This window comes from Aquarana catesbeiana, linkage group LG07 (assembly GCF_042186555.1).
Source record: "Aquarana catesbeiana isolate 2022-GZ linkage group LG07, ASM4218655v1, whole genome shotgun sequence".
NCBI classification, from domain to species: Eukaryota; Metazoa; Chordata; class Amphibia; order Anura; family Ranidae; genus Aquarana; species Aquarana catesbeiana.
Window position 1 is genome coordinate 115,626,884 of NC_133330.1, and position 21,636 is coordinate 115,648,519.

The window sequence follows — 21,636 nt, forward strand, 5'->3', positions numbered from 1 at the left end:
TCAGCTGTTTTATAAGGTGATGGTTCACATATATTTGTTAAAGTAAACCACTCCATTCCTGTTGCTAGCCAGTTGTTGAAAGTGCTTAATTTTTTTTTGGCACAACTCTATATATATATATATATATATATATATATATATATATATATATATATATATATATATATATATGTGCCAAAAAAAAAAAAAAAAAAAAAATATATATATATATCTAGATCTAGATCTATATATGTCCCCAATGGTTGTCACCGTACACAAATCGGGGATAAAAAAAAAAAATGGGCTCGGGTGCATATAAACCAAAAAAGACAGTGGCACTCATAGGTCTTGAAAGGTGAATGCATGATGGAGGTTTAATTCAATGTTTCAACGAGGCATAAGCTTGTGCCTCGTTGAAACTTCAAATTAAACTGCCTTTACATTTAGGTCACCTGTGCTGTTTTGGCAAGTTAAGCTTTATAAAAATGTAGACAGTCACCTGCTGTTCTTGTTGCTGTCTGACAGCCTGTGAAATCTTCCTCTGATTCTGGAGAAGCTGCTGCTGCTGCTGCTGTTGTTGCTGCTGCAGAAGAAGCTGGCAGGCCTGTGCAAGATAAAACACATCAATGGATTTAGCTAAAACATTTAATTTGAAGTGATTAAAGATTAAATGGTTCACAAACTTTCCAATCACCACACATACATAACCATGGATAGATAATCATAAGGAGATACAGTATGTACAGGCAAAGTCTGCCCTGGGTTCATAAACAGGCATCCTCTACTAAGAACACTACTAAGTTGAAACTATAAAAAAAAGAGTGTGAGCTGCTACTAGAGATCTTTAGCACTGACTAAGAGGGCAAAAAGCAGCACTGTACTAACAACTGTGTTCACTATTTCCCTTCAGGCCTTTTGGTCAGGGATGTCTGGAACTGTACAAGGGCATGAGACTACATGTCTATTCTGTCCTAAAACAACTGACATCTAATATCTCTGGGTACCTTTACACATACTTTGTCTCCCTAAGCTGAACAATGTAAAGGTGGCTCTTTAAAAGAAAATGTCTTGTCCTTATACCATCATCTAATGTTGGTAAAAATTACCAATAAACGTTTATTCTAAATCTCCGTAGAATCGTTGATGCAAAAAATTGATTAGATATTGCACATGTACACACAAATATATTCAAAAAGCATAAACTGGAAGATTACCAGCTGAAACTGCTGGATTTGAGGGAGTTGGCTGAGCATGGCGATCTGCTGAGGAGAGAGCTGAGGCCCCATGTTAAACAGTCCTGGACTCATGTTACTGTTTGGAAATTGCTTCAGCATAGAGGCTGAGACCTGACAGGAAGAGGGAAAAAAAAAATCAGAACGGCTAAGATTTTGAAACACTAATAATAATTTGAAAATTAAGAATCTATTTGCAAATATGTTCATAAACAAAAATAGGCCATGACCCACCTGTGGAGAGAGGAACTGGGGAGGCACTTGTGCCCGGAGGTTGGGAGAGGAGTTGAGCGATGGCACAGGGTTGTGCATGCCTCGCGATTGTGCACCGCTGTTCCCGAACAGACCGTGATTGCCACCCTAAAGAGATAAAAATTGTATGACTACATTCCTGAAGGATGTGATTTTACTGGTTAGGTTTACCTAAAGGACACAGAATATGAAATTAGAGTCCTGAGCATTACAAACTTTGGGGGCTTTTTGAGAGAAGTGTACAGATACTTTAATAAATATACACACATACATACACACACATACATACATATACACACACTGTATTTATGAACAATATCCTTTCGAGAACCAGTACAATACATATTTGAGCTTAAATCAAGGTGGCTTTTTCCAATACATTTTATCAGCAAATTGTTCAAGAAAGAAACATGCTGTTTAATGTAGATGTTGATATGTGAATATACTCTAGATATTTCTTCGCACAATTTGAAGCTTCCAACCCAAATCCTGTTCATCGGTTTGAGTAATTTTGTATGAATCCTGGATACACAGTTACAATCCAATGATCTTGATTCAGTTATTATTTGAAGCCGGTAAGCTACACTTGAAAAAGTTGAAACATTTCCTTCAGATCGTTACCGTTTGTAAATAAATTACATGCGTTTATCTGCATTTTGGTGCACCAGCATTTTCAGACATTTTTTTTGTCATACCCCAGGCACCTCCTCTTCCTCTTAGTGGGTAATTTTCTGTGCAAGGAGATAGAGCTGTGTAATAGGAATGGCGTCAAACAAACATTAGAAATTGGCGCGATAGTTGCCCATAATTTGTCCCTTTTCACCATCTACATTAAACTAAGAATGACAAAAAATCCAGGATCTCGAACTTAATTATCACATACAGGCAAGTACATCCAATTGTAGGGATTTTATTTGGAGTCTATATGGCTTAATGATTGTACGTGTCACAGGGCAAGCCTCAGGGAGGAGTTAGAAGCAGTATCCAGGTATCTTATAGAAGAGTATACAGAGGCAGAGTGCAGACTGATTAACCGCTTCAGCCCCTGAAGAATTTACCCCCTTCCTGACCAGAGAACTTTTTGCAATTCGGCACTGCGTCGCTTTAACTGACAATTGCGCGGTCGTGTGACGTGGCTCCCAAACAAAATTGACGTCCTTTTTTTCCCCACAAATAGAGCTTTCTTTTGGTGGTATTTGATCATCTCTGCGGTTTTTATTTTTTGCGCTATAAACAAAAAAATAGTGTCAATTTTGAAAAAAACTCATTTTTTTTTACTTTTTGCTATAATAAATATCCCCCCAAAATATTTAAAAAAATATTTTTTTTTCTCAGTTTAGGCCGATACGTATTTTTCTACATATTTTTGGTAAAAAAAAAAAATCGCAATAAGCGTTTGATTGGTTTGTGCAAAAGTTATAGCGTTTACAAAATAGGGGATAGTTTTATGGCATTTTATTAATATTTTTTTTTTTACAAGTAATGGCGGCGATCAGCGATTTTTATTGTGACTGCGACATTATGGCGGACACATCAGACATGTTTGACACAATTTTGGGACCATTGTCATTTATACAGCAATCAGTGCTATACAAATGCACTGATTCCTGTGTAAATGACACTGGCAGTGAAGGGGTTAACCACTAGGTGGCAGTGTAGGGGTTAAGTATGTCCTGGGGAATGTTTCTAACTGTGGAGGGGCGTGGCTACGTGTGACACGTCACTGATCTCTGCTCCCGATCACAGGGAGCAGAGATCAGTGACACTGTCATTAGGCAGAACGGGGAGATGCTTGTTTACATTAACATCTCCCTGTTCTTCCTCTTCATGAGGCGATCGCGGGTATCCCCGCAGCGATCGAGTCCGCGGGACCCGCGACTCGACTTACGGAGCTCCCGGTCAGCACGTGCCGGCGCGCACGCAATGTCACGGCGGCAAATTTAAAGGGACGTACAGGTACGCCCATTTGCCCAGCCGTGCCATTCTGCCAATGTACATCAGCATGCGCCGTTCGGGAAGTGGTTGAAAGGTATTTATTGAACACAATGTAGGAGAGCAACTCACATTTTTGTAGATAAAATAGGCATGTCATATAGTCCACTGTCCATGGAACAACAAACACGTTGTGCTGCTGCTGTCTCCGCTCAGCTGAGTCCAGAAGCTGGCTGCGTGTATAGGGGGATCCAGGAGAGAGGGCTAGACCGCGTCAGGCGCAATGACGTCACAGGACATGCTGCGACACGTTTCCGAGCATGCACACGGTCAGTGTATGCTACTTTGTCAAGCTAGTATTCTTGGACTATGGATGCCTTATGTATACACTGCTACCTAGTGGCGCTAGTTGGTACTACCGGGAATAAGCAATACATGATAGCACTATGGAGAAAGATGGCTTACAGCTAGCAGACATATCACTTTTTTGGGTATAAGCAGTGACTAGGGGAACATGGATATACTGGAACAAAGTACTGATTGTTTTTTAAATATGTTCCATATTCTGGTACTGATGGTGAAATCTGGCAGTGAATCTGACAGAGTGGTCCAACTTTTCTTTTTTGCCCCTTGGGGATATATTTAGTCCATCTGGGGTAATGGCAAAATGCAAATATATTAATGAACTTATGTCACCTGTCATGCCAAACCCCACGCCATCTTTCTTCCACAGTTGGCGCATGGTGGTAAAAAAAAATAAAATAAATAAATTCCAGCTTACTGATCCTTTGTTGAGATTTCCAGGGAATATGCATGACAACAGCTGTGATTTGTAGCAGAAAGGAGGGAATGCCTCGGGAGAAGCTACGTACATCACACACACTACTGCGTGACCGACGTTCGGCCATTTTACATGAGGGAAACTGACCAGTCCTGGTTTTGATGTGCTTACATGTGTGTTTTTACCATCTCTATGTAAGTGCACTACATTTTTAAAAATTGTGAGACTTTTACAGTATTGCTCTATGTGGATTCTTGTATCTTTCATATGCCATTATCATTGATACCACTGAGGTCTTCCTGACGCTGCATCCTGGCTTGCTTGTGAGTCCACCATTACACACCATCTGTGGGACTTCTGAGAGGCTACCTGGGCTCCTAGTGAGTGGATCAGTGAGCCGACTGAGCGCTTTCTGATCCCCCTGAGTAAGGGTGATCATTGGTTCTCTGGTAAGCCATTAATAGTTTTGTATGGTGGATGTCACGCTGGTGATTATTTGGCGCTGCACTTTGTTATATATATTCTTATGTGCCTGGTATCTAGGGTTATAGTGCATAGCTGCTTGAATTTTTGTTCCAAGCGCAGATATATATATTTTCTGTATCATGGACACCTGTGAACAAAAGACCAAACAGGCTGTTACAAAATAAAACTAACTATTTTATCAGATCTAATGTGTCGTCCCAGATGATGATCACATCATCGATATTTTGGCTGAAAAAAATTAGTTTCCACAAATGGGTTGCTTTGCCATATGTATCTGGTTTCATGGCAAAGTTTGCAAAGGATGGTGCAAAATCCACGCCTATTGCAGTCCCTTGGGTCTGTTAAAAGAAATCTTCATTAAAATTGAAATGTGCGTTAGGCAAAATTTTGTAGCTTCTAGAATAAACTTGGCTTGTCTGTGATTGATGCCGGGATCTGTTGACAAGAAGTGGTTAAGAGCCAAGGGTCCAAACTGATGGGGAATGGAAGTGTATAGGGAAGTTACATCTAACGAGACCCACAAGCAACTAGGTTCCCGTGTATATGGTTTTAAGAGTTCCAATAAGTGGATACTGTCCCAGTTATAGAACTGTAATGCTTGTGCCAGTGGCAAAAACTGGTCTATGTATAATGAAAAACCAGTGGTGATACCTTCCATGGCGGTGATGATAGGCCTAGTTTGATTCTTGTGAATTTTGGGGATGTGGTAGAAATAGGGAGTACGGTAGAACTCCCTAATTAGAAAGGAAGCCTCAAATTTATCAATGGTACCACTTGCAAGGGCATTAGATACTAAGGTTTCTGCCTCAAAATTGTATTCTGGTAATGGGTCTTTATTAAGTTTTACATAGGTAGTAGTGTCAGCAAGTAACCTGTATGCCTCTGCAATGTATTCTTTTGGTCTTGGGTGACAATGCCTCCGCCTTTAGCTGCCGTTTTTATGATGATGTCACTGTTGTCCATTAATTTTTTTCCAGTTTGGTGAGCTGACCTAGGGTATTGGGTCTTCTATGGGGGAGTTGGCACAATTTCAAGAAGTCTGAGTAAACCACTCTATAGAACGTCTCTAAATATGGGCCTTTTGTGTGACATGGATAAAAAACAGAACTGGGTTTGAGTGATGAATGAACTATGGGAGGTGAGCTCATGAGATTCTGGTTGTACAAGCTGAGGTCACTGTAGGAGCTCTCATGGAATAATGGCTCAAGGGTCTCGGTAACTTCTGCCTCAAAATCAAAAATTGGGGGGTAGGAGGTAAGCCTTATGGATTCATCATCCTTCTGTTTAACAGGAATGTCATTTTATTTTGATGCCTTTATCTGGCAATACCTTTTTAAGGTTAGATTTCTGATATACAGTATCTAACAAAAGTGAGTACACCCCTCTCATTTTTGTAAATACTTTATTATATATCTTTTCATGTGACAACAATGAAGAAATTACACTTTGCTACAATGTAAAGTAGTGAGTGTACAGCTTGTATAACTGTAAAATTGCTGTCCCCTCAAAATAACTCAACACACAGCCATGTCTAAACTGCTGGCAACAAAAGTGAGTAGACCCTCAAGTGAAAATGTCCAAATTGTGCCCAATTAGCCATTTTCCCTCCCCGTGTCATGTGACTCGTTAGTGTTACAAGGTCTCAGGTGTGAATGGGGAGCAGGTGTGTTAAATTTGGTGTTCTCACTCTCTCATACTGGTCACTGGAAGTTTAACATGGCACCTCAAGGCAAAGAACTCGGAGGATCTGAAAAAAATAAGATTTTTATAACAGCTTACCTGTAAAATCCTTTCTTGGAGTACATCACAGGACACAGAGCCACAGTAATTACTGCATGAGTTATGTAGGCACCTTTAGGTGATGGACACTGGCACACCCTAGACAGGAAGTTTAACTCCCTATATAACACCTCCCCTTACCGGGTGTACCTCAGTTTTGTAGCAAAGCAATACACGTGTAACTAGAAGAGGGGAGGGACCTCTGTGTCCCGTGATGTACTCCAAGAAAAGGATTTTACAGGTAAGCTGTTATAAAAATCCTATTTTCTTTATTGTACATCATGGGACACAGAGCCACCGTAATTACTGTATGGGATGTCCCAGACCAATGCTATCTGAGGGGAGGGAGACACAAACAAAAATAGGGTGCAATCAGACCTGAGGACCTATATTGCTGCCTGCAGCACACTGGGCCCAAAGGCGATATCCTCATGCCTTCTTACATCCACCTGATAGAATCTGGTGAATGTATGGACTGAAGACCGAGTTGCGGCCATGCAGATCTGAGCCGTGGAGGCTTGGTGATGCACTGCCCACGAAGCACTAACAGCCCTGGTGGAGTGCGCTTTGATTTGAAAAGGTGGAACTTTCCACTTCAAACCATAAGCTTGAAACATTACTTGACGAATCCACTAGATTTCAACATTGCCTGTCCTTTCTTAGGACCTTCAGGCAACACAAACAAAACATCTGTTTTCCGAATCTGAGCAGTCACCTCCAAATAGATTTTGACTGCTCTCACTACATTCAGAGAATGTAGTGACTTTTCTTCCATAGAACAGGTCTATGGAAAAAATGAAGGTAGAACAATATCTTGGTTTAGATGAAAACCTGAAACCACCTTCGGCAGAAAGCTAGCATGAGGACGCAATACTACTCTATCCCTGTGAGTAACTAAATATGGCTCTTTACAAGAAAGAGCAGCCAATTCTGACACCCTTCTTGCAGAAGATATGGCTACCAGAAAAACTAGCTTCCTTGTCAAAAGGACCAAGGGAATATGTCGTATCATCGCAAAAGGCTGTTTCTGTAATGCCGACAGAACTAAATTCAAGTCCCAAGGGTTCAGGGGTGACCTAACCGGTGGATTAAGCCACGTTATCCCCTGTATAAAGCTACGGACCAAAGAATGCGAAACAAGTGGTCGTTGAAACAATACCGATAAGGCCGAGACCTGGCCTTTGATAGTACTCAAGGCCAGCTTCATCTCTAACCCCATTTGCAGAAAGGCAAGGATTCTACCTATGACATACTTTCTGGGATGCCAACCCCTGGATTCACACCAGGAAACATATGCCTTCCAGACTCTATAATAAATGACTCTGGAAGCTGGCTACCTTGCATTAATCAATGTAGATATGACTGAGCCTGAAAGCCCACGATTCTTCAGAATGTGGGTTTCAATAGCCAAACCGTTAAATTTAGTGTTTGTAAGGTAGGATGGAACACTGGTCCCTGCAAAAGCAGGTCTGGACATGGTGGTAGGGTCCATGGGTCCCCTACCGCCATCCTTACGATCTCTGCATACCAAGATCTTCTGGGCCACAAGAATCACCGACTTCCTTTCCTGCTTGATCCTGCGAAGAAGCCGTGGTAGCAGCAGAATAGGAGGGAATGCATAAATCAGTGAGAACTGATCCCACGGGATTACCAACGCATCGGTTCAGTATGCAAGTGGATCCCTTGTTCTTGTCACAAAGTTGTCGACTTTGCTGTTAAACCTGGACGCAAACAGGTCTACATCCGGGATCCCTCATCTTTGGCATATAGCCAGGAAGATGTCGGGGTGAAGGGACCATAGGGACTAGGGACCTAGTCTGCCTACCAATGCTCTATCCCTGGAATGAAGATTGTCGATATGCATGGCACATGCTTTTTTGCCCAGGCTAGGATGTGGTTTACCTCTTCCTGGGCTGCATGACTTCTGGTGCCCTCTTGGTGATTGATATAAGCCACTGCTGTGGCATTGTCGGACTGAATTGACTGACAGGATAATTCTGCAACCTGAATGTCCAGGCCCTTAGGGTTAGGCGCGTTGCCCAAATTTCTAGAATGTTAATGGGCAAGGTCCTTTCGGTCCTGGACCATTTTCCTTGGACAGTCGCTTCTTCCAGGACTGCTCCCCAACCAGACAGGCTGGCATCTGTTACCACCTTCCAGGTAACTGGTTAGGAAGGATTTTCCCTTCTGCAGATTCTTGGATATCCTCCACCAACTGAGGCTCTTGTGACAGATGCATTGGAAAATCTAGCACTTGGACCTTCTTGTTCCAAGCAGATAGGATACTGTTTTGCAGCAGTCTCGAATGAAACTGAGCATAGAGAACTGCTTCGAATGAAGCCACCATTTTTCCCAGCAACCTCATTCAAAGGCGAATAGAAGGACCCTTCTTTGCCCTGACCACCTGAACAGCTCCTTTATGGATCTTTGCCTGGGGTAAAAACACCCTCTATGACCAGGCCCAAGCATTCTTGTCTTCTTAATGGTTTTAAGGAAGATTTTTCTAGGTTGAGGACCCAACCTAGGTATTAAAAAGGTAGTTGACTGTGGTGACCAAGCTTTGGTCTAAGCGGGCTACCGACCGGTCTATCAAGAGCAGGTCATCTAGGTATGCTACAACTGTTATACCTTGAGTCCTTAATCTGGCCAGAGGAAGGGCCAGAAGTTTTGTAAACACCCGAGGTGCAGTTAGCTAGACTGAAAGGCAAGGCTACAAACTGAAAATAGAGTTTTTCTACTTCGAAACGCAGATACTTCTGGTGAGCGGGGAAAAAAGGCACATGCAGGTATGCATCCCTGATGTCGATTGACGCCAGAAGTTCTCCTTGTAGGATGGAGACAACAGATCGGATTGATTCCATGCGAAAAGAGCGGATATTCAGGAATCGGTTTAGTTCCTTGAGATCTAGAATGGGTCTGACATCCCCATAAAACCCCAACTCTTTCATGGGGACTGCCATGATCACTTTTTGAGACAAAAGTCGGTCTAATGCTTGAAAGACTTTTTCTCTGGGTCTTTGGGGACGTTTGACCTGAGGAAACGAGGAGACGGGAAATCTCGGAACTCTAGTTTGTAACCTAGAGTTATTGTGGAGACCACCCATCTGTCTCAAAACTCTTCCTGCCAGACCTGTGAGAACTGCAGAAGTCTTCCCCCCACTCGAGCGTGCGGGGGCGCCCCTTCATAAAGAGGCTTTAGTGTTCTGTCTTGTAGGTTTCCTCCCCCAGGACTTCTTTTGTCCCTGGGGTTGACCTCCTGAACTTGACGGCGAAGGCCATTGCGACTGCCTGGAGGCTGATGCCCCTGGCCCTGGAAAAAGTGCCCATTTAAATGAGGGTTGTTTACTCCTTTTCTTAACTGGCAAAAGGGTACTTTTTCCACTTGATATTTTTTGGATGTATTTGTCCAAATCATCCCCAAACAGCCTTTCACCGCGAAAATGAAAACCAGCCAGGAGTTTTTTTGCATGGCGCTTCGGCTGACCAACTTTTTAACCATAAGATTCTACGCATATGCACCAACCCACGCCTAAGGCGAGAGATCTGAAGAATAGAATCTCTGATTGCGTCAATTGCAAAACGCAAAGCCCCTGCTAAATCCTGGGCCTGCTGCTCAGGGAAAACCTTGAGCACCTGTTTCAAGTGGTCTCTCAAGGTTTGACATACCCCAATTGCCGCCACTGCAGGTTGAGCTACTGAACCTGCCAAAGAAAAAATGTTTTTCAACAGGAATTCCAATTTTTTATCAGTTGGAACCCTAAGCATTTGTGCATTGTCAACCGGACAAGTCAAACTTTTATTCACAGAGGATATAGTACGTCAATTGCTGGTATACCCCACATCTTAGTAAATCTTTCCTCCATAGGATAAAGGTGTTGAAAACTTTTTAGGAGGGAAAAAATGTTGATCTGGGTGATCCCACTCAGAATACATAAGCTTTTCCAGCAATGAATGGACAGAATAGGCATGCAAAGCTTGAGGAGGCTTTAGTGAACCCAAACAAGGAGTGGGCTTTTCAACCGACTGAGCTAAGGGTAGCTTAAATGTGGAGCGGACCATTTCAGTAAGAGATTGCATCAGCAATTTCTCAGCTTGTGAAGCTGAAGAAGGTCCTTCCCAACTTGACCCATCGGAAGAGGAGTCATCAGCCTCTTCATGATACCGCAAAGGAGATTCCTCTTCCTCCTCCCACTGTTCCTCTGTTTGAGGGTCCTGGGGGGTAGAAGGGGACCTAATGCATTTCCTCTCCTTCTGGGAAGATGCAATTAAAGCCGCTAACCTTTCCTCCAATCCAAACATGGCTGAGGAGAAAACCTCCTCAGTAATATAGACAGGAGCTGAAATCTCGGAAGCAGTTGCAACCCCTGACGAACCCGATGGCTCATTCTGACCAGCCTCCCTAGGCCTTTCGGGGGGGGGGGTGGCATTGCAGAGGGAGGGTCCTCAGAGCCTGAGGGAGATCCCTTTGAGCCCCTGTTTTTTGGGGTATTTGTACCTCCCCCTTCTGCCCATTTGTGCTAAGCACAAATACAGAGGTACTGCCAAAAATGCAACCACTGCTGAGCAAATAGTCCAGCAACTGCAGCTGCTATTAATGCTCAGCCTGATGCAAGTAAACGTGCCTTGGGAATACCTGTGTCACCAACATTCACATGCCCCTGTCTGCTGCGTGTCCCTCTATCAGCTGAATGCACCTGCAAAAGGTGCAGTTATAGCTTACACAGCCCCACGTTGTGGACGCTAAAGCACGCCGACACCGCTTCAAGCCCTGCCCCCTTCCTCCCACCGCGCCCCCCCCCACTCTTTTCAAAAAAGATTGTTTTCCCGCGCGAGCGGGCCTCTGATCCGACCGGATTGCATGTGGGGGGAGGGTGGGGTGGAGAAGAGCCTGATGAAAGGAGAACCGCCGTGCTATGGCGGTGGCAGCTGGAGCGGCACGGCATACCGCCGACTGTTCCGTGCTCCCTCCGCCTCCTGGATAAAGAGACTTTTGTCCAGGTGGGGGATGTTTAACAAGAAAACCCCCCTTCCAACATCATACCTGAGGCTTGGGACTGAAATAAGCCTGCAGCTTGTACTGACACAGAGCGAGATTGACCAGCTTGGAACAGGTACTTGCTCTTGACAGCGCCAGTGAAGACTTTAGGCATGACAACATTTAGTTAAAGGAGAAAACCAATAAGAATTTAAAAATTCCTTAGGAATCTCCACTTTATCCTGATGCAGGGTTCTGTGGTAAACCAACAGACCCAATCTTCACCCATCACGACGGGCTCCGTTAGAAAACCTTCAAGGACCAGGGCCCCTTTTTATGGGGGGTTCCACACCCTTGGACCCGTAAAGCACCCCGCCAGGAAATATGGCTGAAAAAAAAAAAAACAAAACAAAGCACTGTATCCCGGGGTCCAGCTCTCTAAAAAGAGAAGCGTTACAGGCAAAACCTTGTTTCTTCTGACACGAGGCCCAGGTACCATTCAATTTGGTCTAAAAAGACACTTTGAATGGATCTGGCTGCATGGCTTGCCCCAGCAAGGATTACTCCAGTAGAGATCAGCACATCTTTACTCGTGACCAACACCTAAGACACTGGCTAAAAAACTGAGGTACTCCCAGTAAGGGAAGGGGTTATATAGGGAGTTAAACTTCCTGTCTAGGGTGTGCCAGTGTCCATCACCTAAAGGTGCCTATATAACCCATACAGTAATTACTGTGGCTCTGTGTCCCGTGATGTACGATAAAGAAATAATTGTTGCTCTACATAAAGATGGCCTAGGCTATAAGAAGATTGCCAAGACCCTGAAATTGAGCTGCAGCACTGTGGCCAAGACTATACAGCAGTTTAACAGGACAGGTTCCACTCAGAACAGGCCTTGCCATGGTCGACCAAAAAAGTTGAGTGCACATGCTCAGCGTTATATCCAGAGGTTGTCTTTGGGAAATAGACATATGTGCTGCCAGCATTGCTGCAGAGGTTGAAGGGGTGGGGGGTCAGCCTGTCAGTGATCAATCATACGCCGCACACTGCATCAAATTGATCTGCATGGCTGTTGTCCCAGAAGGAAGCCTCTTCTAAAGATGATGCACAAGAAAGCCTGCAAACAGTCTGCCGAAGACAAGCAGAGAGTAAGGACACAGATTACTGGAACCATGTCCTGTGGTCTGATGAGACCAAGATAAACTCATTTGGTTCAGATGGTGTCAAGCAAGTGTGGCGGCAACCAGGTGAGGAGTACAAAGTCAAGGATGGTGATGGTGATGGGATTGTCATGGTCTAGGACTGCATGAGTGCTGCCGGCACTGGGGAACTGCAGTTCATTGAGGGAACCATGAATGCCAACATGTACTGTGACATACTGAAGCAGAGCATGATCCCCTTCCCTTCGGAGACTGGGCAGCAGGGCAGTATTCCACAACATGGTAACGACCCCAAACAGACCTCCAAGATGACCAATGCCTTGCTAAAGAAGTTGAGGGTAAAGGTGATGGACTGGTCAAGCATGTCTCCAGACCTAAACCCTATTGAGCATCTGTGGGGCATCCTCAAACGGTGGAGGGTGGAAAGTGGAGGAGCGCAATGTCTCTAACATCCACCAGCTCCGTGATGTCGTCATGGAGGAATGGAAGAGCACTCCAGTGGCAACCTGTGAAGCTCTGGTGAACTCCATGCCTAAGAGAGTTAAGACAGTGCTGGAAAATAGTGACGGCCACACAAAATATTGACACTTTGGGCCCAATTTGAACATTTTCATTTAGGGGTGTACTTACTTTTGTTGCCAGCAGTTTAGACATGAATGGCTGTGTGTTGAGTTATTTTGAGGGGACAGCAAATTTACACTGTTATACAAGCTATACACTCACTACTTTACACTGTAGCAAAGTGTCATTTCTTTAGTGTTGTCACATAAAAAGATATAATAAAATATTTACAAAAATGTGAGGGGTGTACTCACTTTTGTGAGAAACTGTATGTATTCAGATCCTTGAATAAGAAGTAGGGATTGGGCTTGTTGAACAGGGCAAAATTTACCCTACGACTCAACAAAATTTCTTCCATTTCTGTCAGTTTATATGAGGACAGATAAAAATCTTCACAGTCTGCGTGATTTGGTTTTTGTTGTGTTTGCCTCTTCTTCGTCCCCCTCTGCAGCGTCTCCTGTGTATTTTCCTTTCTGGATGCTTGCTGACTTTAAAAAAAGATTCTATAGAAGAGCTGGGGGTGATGATATCTATGTTCGTGTCATCATTAGTGTCATGGCGAAGAGAGGATGGTATTTTTGTGCACTGTCTAATGAGACCTCTGGTAGAGTCTCTTACAGAAGAGGAAACTATTGTATTGGATTGGCTGTGAATAATGGCTGAGACTTTAGTTTTGTTCTTGAAAGTATCACCACTGGTTTTTCATTATACATAGACCAATTTTTGCAGCCACTGGCACAAGAATTACAGTCCTATATCCGGGACAGTACCCATTTATTGGAACAGTTAAAACTATATAAATGGGAACCCAGTTACTCATGGGTCTCGTTAGACCCATCTAGTTACATCTAGTAACTTTCCGATACACTTCCATTCCCCATCAGTTCGGACTCTTGGCCCTTATTCACTTCCTCTCAACAGATCCCCTCAATCACAGACAAACCAAAGTTTATTCTAGAAGCTACAGAATTTTGCCTAGCACAAAATTATTTCAGTTTCGATTAATATTTCTTTTTACAGACACAAGGAACTGTAATGGGTGCAAATTTTGCACCCTCCTATGCAAACCTTGCCACGGGTTTCTGGGAAACCAAATACATATGGCAAAACAACCTATTTGAGGAAAATTTCATCTTTTTCGGCCGATATATTGATGATGTGATCATCTTAGATGGCACATTAGATTTAACAAAATAGTTTGTTTTATTTTGTAACAGCAACCTGTTTGGTCTTTCGTTCACAGATGTCCATGATACAGAAAAGCTTGCTTCTTTAGAATTTGAAGTCAGTCATGACAAAGTAATTCATGCTAGAAATTACACAAAACCAACTGCGGGCAACTTGCTATTTCATTTTGACAGTTGTAATTACCCCAAAAGGACTAAAAATATCCCCAAGGGGCAATTGTGCCACCTTAGGCAAAATTGCACATAAAATAACGGATTATGTAGAGCAAAGCTCTCTTCTAAAACAAAAGCATCTAGATAAGGGTTACTCTTATCAAACAGGCTTACACCTTTTATCTAGAAGGAAGATCCAAAAACAAAAACAAGGAAAAGTTTAACCACTGTCAGATTCACTACCAGATTTCACCATCTGTACCGGAACATATTCTAAAAAAAAAAAAACAAAAACAAAAAAAAAAACATTCAAACATCTTATTAGAGGATCCACATTTAAAAACTATTCTCAACAGACCTCATACAGAAAAGTTCCCAATCTCATAAATATGATTTCTCCAAGTAAGTTATAGCCTAATAATACTATTTTAACCCCCCAGTTATGTCTCATTCCCCTCCAGGATGTTCCAATGTAAAAAAACGCTTAGTAAAACCTGTTCTTTTGTAAAACATGGTAGAAAAGAAGATCAAAAAGGAAAACTTTTACATTAAAGTTCTTGAATTGTTCCTCAGATTTCATAATATATGGTCTCACTTGTCCTTGCAAACTACTTTACATAGGCCGCACCATTTGGCCCCCCAGAAAACGGTTTAGTGAACATCACTGAATTATAGAGGAGGGCAAGGACAAGCATAGTGTCCACCCCACCATTTTTCAGAATGCCACCAAAAATCTACAGAATGTCTAGAAGTTCGGGTGACTGAACAGATACCCAGATGTCTCCCTGAAGCAGTGTGATTCCACATGCTCTGTGAATGGGAGACATACTGGATATACACCCTTGATACACTCTTTTGGCAAACTCAATGAGGAGCTAGAAGTTGGCACCATTCCGTTCCCCCCTGCAGTGTTTCATACGTTTATAGGGTGACAACTAAGATGTTGGATGGTGGATGGTCTCCTCCTTTAGTAAACATACAGTGACTGAACGCAATAATTAGATGACCATCTGTACAATCTTCTCTGGCTGCTCCTTAGGAGGGGTCCCTGTATACTGCATTACTTATTTTGTGTCGAGCCAGGTTCATCGGCTGACACTGTGATGGGGCGGCATTTGGATACAGCCTGGGGAGTCTTCATATCTGGTACCACTACATAGCTATAGGGCATCTTATTGCAATTACAATGCCCTTGTCCAATATACTCCCTTGTCCTTATGCATATTTACATTTAGTCTATTACCCTCATTCCATATCTCCCTTTCTTCTGCATGTTGCGCTTCATATTGCCCCATTTTTGTTGTTAAAGCGGGAGTCCGGCGAAAACATTTTTTTTAGATGTCAGCAGCTGCAAATACTGCAGCTGCTGACTTTTAAAATAAGGTCACTCACCTGTCCCGGGGTCCAGCGATGTCGGCACCCGAAACCGAACCGTCCCTCGGTCCACGGGTGCTGCCGCCGCCGCCATTCTCGGTGAGGGAATCAGGAAGTGAAGCCGCAATGCTTCGCTTCCCTACTGCGCATGCGCAAGTCGCGCTGCGCGTTCTCAATGGTCCCCGCTATCTCCTGGAACCTGTGTCTTTCCCAGGAGACAGCGGGGGGAGTGCGGGAGGGGGCGTGACACCCGCGGGAGTCTATTCCCAGAAGTGGGTGCAGATACCTGTATTATACAGGTATCTGCACCCCCCCTAAAAGGTGCCAATTGTGACACCGGAGGGGAATCCGATGAGCGGAAGTTCCACTTTTGGGTGGAACTCCGCTTTAAGTCAATTAGCTGTGTCCGACTCTCCGTGACCTCATGGACTATAGCGCGCCAGGCTTTTCTGTCCTCCACTGCCTCCAGGAGCTTGCTTAACTTCATGTTCATTGTTTCAATGTTATCTATCCATCTTGTTTTCTGTTGTCCTCTTATCCTTTTTGCTTCCATGTTCCCCAGCATCAGGGTCTTTTCCAATGAGTTCTCTGTTCACATTAGATGGCCAAAGTATTTGAGCTTCAGTATCTGTTCTTCCAGTAAATAAATAGGGTTGACTCCCTTCAAAATTGGCTGGTTTGATCTTCTTGCCGTCCAAGGGACTTTCAAGAGTCTTCTCCTACACCATAGTTCAAAAGCATAAATTCTTCGGCATTCAGCCTTCCTTATGGTTCAACTTTCACAGCCATAGGTTACTACTAGGAATACCATAGCTTTGATTATATGGCACTTTGTCAGAAGGTCTCTTCTCTTTATAACATTGTCTAGGTTTGCCATTGCTTTCCTCCCAAGAAGCATGTGTCTCTTAATTTCATGGCTACAGTCACTGTCTGCCATGATCTTGGAGCCTAGGAGGACAAAATCTGTCACGGTTTCCATTCCTTCTTCTATTTGCCAATGTTCAATTTCAGGCCAGCTTTTGCGCTTTCCCATTTATTATTAAGAGATTCTATTTTTCTTCACTTTCTGCCATTAGTGTAGTATTGTCTGCATCTCAGGTTGCTGATATTTCTCCAGGCGATCTTAATTCCGGCTTGTGATTTGTCAATCCTGGCATTTTGCATGATGTACTCTGCATGTAAGTTAAATAAGTAGGGTGACAATATTTAGTGTTTCTACATGGAGTGCTTTTGTTAACTTTTGCTCTTCATGAGCTCCGGTTACACTTCTTTATATTTAACAAAAAAGAAAATAGCCCATGGGACTTTAAATGAGGCAAGCATTGGGGCCAACAAAGTGGAGTAAATATAGTAACATGGTTTATTTTGAAACCTGAGTGAATACATAAGCATGAAAGCCAAGGTAATTAAGTAGCAGGATGACAAAGTGCTTAAAAACTGAATATTGTATTGAGAGTGGACACACCTTTCACCCTTGAGCCATGCCTTCCCCCCATGAAATGCTTGTATAATTCTACATATTCTATACAATAACACAGGTTTTTAAGCACTTAAAGTGGAGTTCCACACAAAAATGGAACTTCCGCTTTTCGGAACCCTCCCCCCCTCCGATGTCACATTTGGCACCTTTCAGGGGGGAGGGGGGTGCAGATACCTGTCTAAGACAGGTATTTGCACCCACTTCCGGCATAGACTCCCATGGGAGTCTACGCCTCTTCCCGTCCCCACCGCACTGTCTGCTGGGAACACACAGCTCCCAGGAGGGAGCGGGGACCACTTGGGACGCGCAGCGCGACTCGCGCATGCGCAGTAGGGAACCAGGAAGTGAAGCCGCAACGCTTCACTTCCTGATTCCCTCACCTAGAATGGCGGCGGCAGCTGCCGAGAACCGAGCGGGTTCTCGGCGTCCCCTGCCGACATCGCTGGACCCTGGGACAGGTAAGTGGCCATGTATTAAAAGTCAGCAGCTGCAGTATTTGTAGCTGCTGGCTTTTAATATTTTTTTTTTTTTGGCGGTGTGGGTGGACCCCCGCTTTAAGCACGTCATCATGCTACTTCATTAGCTTGGCTTTCATGTTTACGTTTTCACTCAGGTTTCAAAATAAACCATGTTACCATGTTTACTCCACTTTGTCGGCCCCCATGCTCGCCTCATTTAAAGTCCCATGGGCAATTTTCTTTTTTGTTGCATTGTATAGGGATGAGGGTGTGTCATGGGTAGTATCAGACCTGTCTCTTTTGTATCTTTATATTTATGACAATATACATCCTTGCCAAACTCCTATCTCAATTTTGAAACAGTCAGTTGTTCCATGTCCTGTTCTAACTGTTGCTTCTTGACTTGCATACAGGTTTTTTTTTAGAAGACAGGTGAGGCGGTCTTGGTATTCCCATTTCTTTCAGTATTTGCCACATCTTGTTATGACCCACACAATTGAAGGCTTTACTTCCAGAGATAAAAACGATAATTCTCCCACTCTGCAAGACTCTGGTCCAGTCGCACCTAGAGTATGCTGTCCAGTTCTGGGCACTAGTCCTCAGGAAAGATGTACTGGAAATGGAGCGAGTACAAAGAAGAGCAACAAAGCTAATAAAGGGTCTGGAGGATATTAGTTATGAGGACAGGTTGCAAGCACTGAACTTATTCTCTCTGGAGAAGTGACGCTTGAGAGGGGATATGATTTCAATTTACAAATACCGTACTGGTGAGTCCAGTAGAGTTTAACAAGACTCGTGGCTACTCACAAAAATCACAAAAATTAGAAGAAAATAGGTTAAACCTTAAACTACGTAGAGGGTTCTTTACTGTAAGAGCGGCAAGGATGTGAAATTCCCTTCCACGGGTGGTGGTCTCAGCGGGGAGCATCGATAGTTTCAAGAAACTATTAGATAAGCACCTGAACGACCACAACATACAGCGATATACAAGGTAATACTGGCATATATTCACACACATAAGTTGGACTTGATGGACTTTTTTCTTTTTTTCGACCTCACCTATGATAATTATGTAACTGTAGTCAATAAAGCAAAAGTATACATTCTTCTGGAACTCCCTTGCTTTCTCCATGATCCAGCGAATGTTGGCAATTTGATCTCTAGTTCCTCTGCCTTTTCGAAATCCAGCTATACTTGTGGTAGCTCTCGGTTCACATGTTGCTGAAGTCCAGCTTGTAGAATTTTCAGCATAACCTTTTTTGGCGTGCGAGAGGAGTGCAATCGTTCAGTATTTTGAACATTCTTTGGCAATGCCCTTCTTTGGTATCGGAATGTAAAAGGACCTCTTACGGTCCTGTGGCCATTAAGTTTTCCAAAGTTGTTTGCATATTTAGTGCAGCACTAACAGCCTCATCTTTTAGGATTTTAAATAACTCAGCTGGAATACCATCACTTCCCCTAGCTTTGTTATTAGCAATGCTTTCTAAGGCCCACTTGACATCACTCTACAGGATATCCGGTTCAAGGTCAGTGACTGAATCATTGTGGTTATATGGGACATTCAGATCTTTCTTGTATAGTCCTGTTTATTCTTGCCATCTTTTCTTTATCTCTTTTGCTTCTGTCTGGTTCTTGCCATTTTTGTCTATTATCATGCCCATCTTTGCACAAAACTTTCCCTTGATATCTCCAATTTTCTTGAAAAGCTCTCTAGTCTTTCCCATTCGGTTTTATCTAACTCTTTGCATTGATTGTTTAAGAAGGTATTTTTGTCTCTTCTTGCTATCATCTGGAAGTCTGCATTCAGTTGGGTATATTTTCCCCTTTCTCCATTGCCTTTTGCCCCCCTCCTTTGTTCAGCTATTTGTATAGCCTCATCAGATAGCCACTTTGCTTTCTTGCATTTCTTCTTCTTTGGGATGGTTTTCATTGCTGCGTCTTGTACGATTTTACACACTTCCTTTCATAGTTCCTCAGGCACCCTGTCTATCAAATCTAATCCCTTAAATCTGTTCGTCACCTCCACTGAGTATTCACAAGGCATCCGATTTAGATCATATCTGAATTGTCTAGTGGTGTTTCTCACTTCAATTTAAGTCTGAATTTTGCCATAAGAAGTCAGTCAGCTCCAGGTCTTGTTTTGACTGACTGTATAGAGCTTCTTCATCTTTGGCTGCAGAAAATATAATCGATCTGATTTCTGTATTGACCATGCAGTGGTGTACATGTGTAGAGTCGCCTCTTTGGTTGTTGGAAAAGAGTGTTTGTTATTACCAGTGTGTTCTCTTGACAAAACTCTAATGCCGCGTACACACGGTCGGACTTTTCGTCTACAAAAGTCCGACGGACGCCGACGGACTAAAGCTGGCTGACAATCCGATCGTGTGTGGGCTTCCCCGGACTTTCAGCTGACTTTTCCAGCCTCAAATCTGACGGACTTTAGATTTGAAACATGCTTCAAATCTTTACGTCGTAACTACGCCGGACCCAGAAATCCGCTCGTCTGTGTGCTAGTCCGACAGACAAAAACCCACGCTAGGGCAGCTATTGGCTACTGGCTATCAACTTCCTTATTTTAGTCCGGTGTACGTCATCACGTACGAATCCGTCGGACTTTTGTGTGATCGTATGTAGGCAAGTCCGTTCGTAAGAAAAAGTCTGCCGCAAGTCAGCCAAAAGTCCGTTGAAAGTCTGTCGGACAGGCTGTCGGACTTTTGTAGACAAAAAGTCTGACCGTGTGTACGCGGCATTAGCCTTTGTCCGGCTTCATTTTGTACTCCAAGGCCATATTTACCTGATATTCTTGATATGCGTTGACTTCTTACTTTAGCATTCCAATCTCAATGAGAAGGATATCTTTTTTTGGAGTTAGTTCTAAAAGCTGGTGTTGATCTTCATAAAAGCAGTGAACGTCAGCTTCTTCTGCATCCGGGGTTGGTGCATAAACTTGTAATATTGTAATGTTGAGTGGTTTGCCTTGGATACGGACAGATTTTTGTGGATTATGAGGGCTACACCACTTCTGAGAGATTCTTGTCCACGATAGTAGCTATAGTAGTGATCTGAGTTGAATTTGCCCATTCCAATCCATTTTAGTTCACAAATTCCCAAGATATCGATGTTCATTCTTGCCAACTCCCGTTTGACCACATCCAGCTTAGTAGTATTCTTCTTTACAGCATCAGACTTTCCTTTCACTTCTACCATCCACAGCTAAGAGTCCTTGTGGATTTGGCCCAGCCATGTCATTAGTCCTGGAGCTACTTGTAATTGCCCTCCACTCTTCCCCAGTAGAACATTGGACACCTTTCCAGTCTGGGGGACTCATTTTTTGGTGTCATATCGGTTAACCTTTTGTTTCTGTTCATAAGGTTTTCTTGGCAAGGATACTGGAGTGGGTTGCCATTTTCTTCTCCAGTGGATCACGTCTTGTCAGAATTCTCCGCTGTGACACGTCCGTCTTGGCTGAGGCTACATGATATAGATCTTAGCTCCACTGAATTACGCAAGCCCCTTTGCCATGGCAAGGCAGTGATCCATAAAAGGGCTTATTTATCGGTGAACAAAGCCCAAATAGCAACATAATATCAAAAAAGAGAATTATCCCATATAGCAATAGAATGAAGTTGAGTAAAATTCACATTATCATCCCAGTCTATTAAGCCTAAACATCATGCCTAGTGTGTTACCTATCTGAATATTCTTTGTGCATACTTTTTATACTAATGTGGTTTTATTTGAATAGTATCTTATGATATTATTATTTAGTGCACACCTTTTTTACATATGTACATATTTATAAGCTGTTTATGTGGTTTTTAGTAATTAGAAATAATCAGTACCTTGT

The 21,636-nt window shown here is 43.1% G+C and overlaps 1 protein-coding gene across 1 annotated transcript in view; it reads right to left on the reverse strand.

The window, feature by feature from the left end:
- The window catches only part of TNRC6B (trinucleotide repeat containing adaptor 6B), an 814,361-nt gene that overhangs the window by 196,511 nt on the left and 596,214 nt on the right, over positions 1-21,636 (reverse strand). Inside the window, 3 exon segments of the mRNA XM_073592654.1 lie at positions 479-583; positions 1,194-1,325; positions 1,446-1,571. Of these exon segments, the coding sequence (XP_073448755.1) occupies positions 479-583; positions 1,194-1,325; positions 1,446-1,571 (363 nt within the window).